The sequence below is a fragment of the Myotis brandtii genome, unplaced genomic scaffold (genome assembly GCF_000412655.1).
Source record: "Myotis brandtii unplaced genomic scaffold, ASM41265v1 scaffold266, whole genome shotgun sequence".
Classification (NCBI taxonomy): Eukaryota; Metazoa; Chordata; class Mammalia; order Chiroptera; family Vespertilionidae; genus Myotis; species Myotis brandtii.
In genome coordinates, this window is record NW_005360124.1 from 8,580,245 (window position 1) to 8,585,133 (window position 4,889).

The following is a 4,889-nucleotide window of genomic DNA, read 5'->3' on the forward strand; positions in this document are numbered from 1 at the left end:
CCGCAACCTCCCCATCGACCCTGCCTTGAGTGTGACAGGGGGCGGTGCCCCAACCTCCCAATCGGCCCTACCCTGAGCGTGACTGGGGGTGGCATCGCAACCTCCCGATCCGCCCTGCTCTGTGCATGACAGGGGGCGGCGCCCCAACTCCCCAGTCGGCCCTGCTCTGAGCCCGACCAGGGGCTGCACCTAGGGATTGGGCCTGCCCTCTGCCACCCGAGAGCGGGCCTAAGCCAGCAGGTTGTTATCTCCCGAGGGGTCCCAGACTGCAAGAGCGCACAGGCTGGGCTGAGGGACCCTCCTTCCCCCCAAGTGCACAAATTTTTGTGCACCGGGCCTCTAGTCTATATATATAAAAGCCTAATATGCAAAGTGTCCCCTCGGGAGTTCGACGGACCGGGAGCTTAATCGCTCGCTATGATGTGCATTGACCACCAGTGGGCGGCGCGGAACAAAGGAAGGCCCAGACCGGCAGCCGAGGAAGGGAGGCCCTGGTCAGCAGCTGGCAGCCGCTAGGGACCCTACCCATGCACAAATATCGTGCACTGGGCCTCTGGTGTACATATAAAATTAAAAACAAAATAAATTTGTATGCATTTTTCTTCTGTTAATCTGTTTTTTTCTCAGTTTAATTCATAGGACGCAGACATAGAACCTAAGAGGGTAGAGGAAATATTTTTCCTCCCTTACAGAGGCGTGTCAGAAAAACTAGTTATTAATCACAGTGGGAATGTTAACACAAAAGGGAGGGGACCCCCACTATTTTCAGAAGTAGTGCTGACGAACAGTGCCTCCAGTCTTTGCTTCTTTATGGTGAAGCTACAAGATGTACCCAACCACAGTCTCCCTCACCTTCTTCCAGACAAAGACTTTATTATGTATCAAGACTTTTTATGTATGTCATGCATAAAAAGTTTATTTGCTATGCAGGTACAAAGAAATAAAAGATTATTCTATTCTCGAAAAGTATCTAATAGTCTAATACAGACCTATTGAAAGAGGAGTTATACAAAGCAAATATAAAAAATACAATTGCCTAAGTTAGTAAGGATGGTTGCCCAACAAAACCTCGTCCAATCTAACAGAATCCTCACAGGTTTCTCCGAGCAAAATGCAGAGACTCCAGTTAAGGCTTATGTTCCATTCCTGGGTCAAACCAACCACTTTCTAGCTTTGAGACCTCAAATAGTTTTCTTAACCTCACTAAGTCCTACTTCATCCATAAAATGGGGATATTAGGATCTACCTTTTAGGGAAGTTAAAATAATCAAATGAGATGGGGCATTTAAAGTTCTTGGCACAGTTCCTGACACTTAGGAATAAATGTTAACTATTACCACCACCACCACCACCATCATCATCATCATCACCCTGTCATTTTCAAGGCGTTTCTCAAACTTTATAATGGAGCACCCCTGACATTCATTTATTAAGAGGGAAAAAATTATATGAGAGTTCAGATGGTTTTGGATGAAGACCTTTTTCCTCTCAATGGTGTTATATAAGCAGCATATGTGTGACATCTTTGAAGTTTGTTTTTTACTGTGTATACAAAAGAACCCAAAACATTGGCATCTGCTTCTTCAATGTCCCACAAATTTATTTTCAGAAGACATGTGAAATATTTATGCTGCTTTACTTCCACCATCAAAATCAATAAGCCATTTTAAAGAAATGGTCAAGGTCAGACCTCAGGCTTCCCGCTACAGTGGAGGGTCATCAAACCTGCTTTGAATGCAAGGATTGTAGCCACATCTCATTCAATATCCTTTGGCCCATTTTACATCAAGTCTCAGAATAAAGTCTCTTTAAAAAAAAAAAAAAGGCTTTGTGAGAACATAAGTTGTTTTCTCCACTCCGACAAGCCAGACCGGTTCACCCTAATTTAACTGCAAGGCTCCAGAGGGTGGCTGAAAGGAACAGAAATGCCACATGTGTGTAAAACAGTAGAAGGTAAAGAGGATTCTATAAGGAATGAGCTAAACCATAAAACTGTGACACATGTTAGCCGATGGAGTACCATAGTGACACATCTAACAATTAGAAGGTAGAGTTTCGATAAAAGACCTGGGATGGCCAACAGTGACCCTAAAGGAATAAAAAACACCAGTAAACAAGGAAAGGTTAAAATGTGACAGAATTGATTTTTCAAGCAGAGGGTAGGTGATACCACAGAGACTATAGGAAACATGGCAACCAGCAGCAAGGCACTTAAAATGGAATCTGATTCTGTTCTGGGAATGACTGTTTGTATTTTCTTTTTCGAATGAAATGGATTTGAAAAAGAAAAAAATAAACTGGGGAAAAACAGTGCTTATCACCAGATAAGTAGGGATGGTTTTTATATGTTTGTTATTTTCTAAAGGTTCTATAATAAAAATATTACTTTTATTTTTAACTACAAGATTTTTTTACACAAAATGGACAAATCAGCCATTCACTTGTAGGAACAACCTAAAATTAATCTGTGCATATGTAAATCTCCCCCATTAGACTCAAGACCCTCATGAGTGAGAACCTATGTCATTGTTCCTTGGGACGCCGGCGTCTAGCACGGGGCCTACGTATATTAAGAAGTGCTTTTGGCAAATGAATTTTGATTGTGGACAAAATCCCAAACCAGGTGACCCCTGGTTTAGCCTCAGGAAGGAAATTAAGGAAATGCACAAAGAAATTAAGTGGCAGGGCTTTCCCACAAGCAGCTGACCAGCATTTGTCTGGGCAGCCTCCTTTCCAAAAAGGTCCCCTTATGGGGTATTGCCAATCAACCTGATAGATACATTAGCCCACATTATAGCTTAATGTTCTTTATTACTAAAATTTTCCATTAAGTCCTTTGTCCTCTCTCGCTTAGCTGTCCTCCTTCTCATATTGCCTATGAATTAAGCCATGCTGTTCTGCCCGGTTCTTGCTTTGCAGAAAACTAGAGGGACCCTATTTCTACGGTAACCTTATGAGTTTGGATGTCATTTGTAAATCTGGGAGGAATCCAAGCTGTCTCTAAACAACAGTCATTTTCAACCATTTGCTTTCTGGTTTGCTGAAGAGGAGAAAGCAGTGATATTAGACAACAAAAATGATTCCTGGGAGTTTATCCCCAACTGGTAACACTATGGTCCTTAAACCACACCCATGTGTGCATAAGTACACACTCGTGCACACACACATACACATCAGATTCAATGTCCCTCCAGCTACAGCAAAGATATCACTTAATGTCTAAAGACATTTTTAAAAACCCTCATGAATAGCTTCTCAAGACATTCTTTATAATAAAGTACAGTACTTCATTTAGCTATCAAATAATAACTATGCTTTGTTGAATACTTGAGGTCATGATTCACATCTGAGTTTAGAAAGTGGCCACCTCCTACATATTCACTTAAAATGCAAATTCCTCATCAGATTCCACATTTAAAGAAGCACAGAGCCCAATTCTGGCCAAGCCCCATCTTTGCTCACAGCAGAGCCAAAGTCCCAGAAACTTTTTCCATACCCAGCCCACCAAAATTTAAGTCCTCAGTGAATCACTATTCCATATATGTGAGTATGTACACAATTTTCAAATAAAATGACTTGAAACTGACAATATATGTGGGCAAAGAAAGAAAACTGAATAATCATGCAAGTTGTAGTGCTTCACTAAAGTTTAGAAAAAAATCAAGAAAAAATTAATCACGGAAACTCTATGCCTTCCAACCAAGGTTACTTTGAAATGTAAAGTGAATTGATATCTTTCAGCAGTCCATGCTATACCGAAGTTCCATGAGATTGGGAGGAAAAAACCTGAGTATGTCAGAGCTATTTATTTTCCGTTTCCTACGTTTCCCATAATTACCTACCAAATGAATGTGGGAGAGTTTGTTATGCAGAATTGATCTGAAATACATCAGTCCCTTTTAAATTCTCTTTTCTCCCTATCGCAGAAAATATCCTAGAATGGAGTCGAAAATGAACCAGGACTATGGGCCAAGAACAGGGCTTTGGGTAATTTAGTAATCTCGCACTCTCCAGTGCAGAGGCCAAACCACTGGGGAGCGGAGGCAAAGGACTCGCAGGGCACGATAAAGTGACGCTTCCGAATGGTTACAGCCGAGATTGCTCTGCCGCAGCCCAGATTGTTCTCGCCATGAACCCGAGTACAAGTTTTCTAAATGTTTTTCCCAAGATCCCGAGATCAATTTCAAACGCTGTTCCTCTCAAAAGTCCCAAAGGAGACTCGCTCACCCACCCCACCCTGCAAGCAGCGCACTTCCTGTTCTCTCGGGCCGGTCAAGAACTCTAACTTGACAGTGACACACACTAAAAAAAAAAAAAAAAAAAAAAAGGAAGTGGCTACAAGACCATTTCGAGACATTTACTTAATTTCTTTTGAAAAGGAAGATCCATCGCAGGAAAGTTTCAATGGGACGAAGCCATCACACCCGCTTGCTTGAAAGTCGCAGAGAATGTCAACGTTGTAAAACCGAGGGCGACACCACTTTTAAAATACACTTTTTAAAAAAATCTTCGAAATCCTCTTGCTATCCAAAACGATCCCTCCCCTTTCGCGAACGCAACAGAGCTAGCAAACTCCTCTCCTGGTGGGTCGCATCTCGAGAGCGAGGCTCCGGGCCGGGTACGTGCCGGGTCTGCCCGGCCAAGTGGCAAAGGAAGCTTGCAGGGCACCGAGGCGGTCGGGGGACCCGGCGAGCACCTCCCTTACCTGGTTTGACCGGTTTGGGTGGCGGCTTCGCCATCTCGCTTCCTGGAGCAGCTGATCCTGAAGACGACGCACGAAAAGCCCAACGAACGCCCCGCCAGCCGGCGCTCGGTCAACCAAAGCTCCTGGTGGTCGGGTCTGCAGCGGTGCGCCTTCGAGGACCTGCGCCCACCCTCGGCGGCAGGAC

The 4,889-nt window shown here is 43.6% G+C and overlaps 1 protein-coding gene across 2 annotated transcripts in view; it reads right to left on the reverse strand.

Annotated features, from left to right (window-relative positions):
- The window catches only part of OSTF1 (osteoclast stimulating factor 1), a 56,933-nt gene extending 52,050 nt beyond the window's left edge, over nt 1–4,883 (reverse strand). For both annotated transcript variants that reach the window (XM_005868302.2, XM_005868303.2), the window contains exon 1: nt 4,706–4,883. In XM_005868302.2, coding sequence (XP_005868364.1) covers nt 4,706–4,739 — 34 coding nt within the window. In that variant the 5' untranslated portion in view covers nt 4,740–4,883. The remainder of the gene's footprint in view (nt 1–4,705) is intronic.
- Between the last annotated feature and the right edge of the window lie 6 nt (nt 4,884–4,889).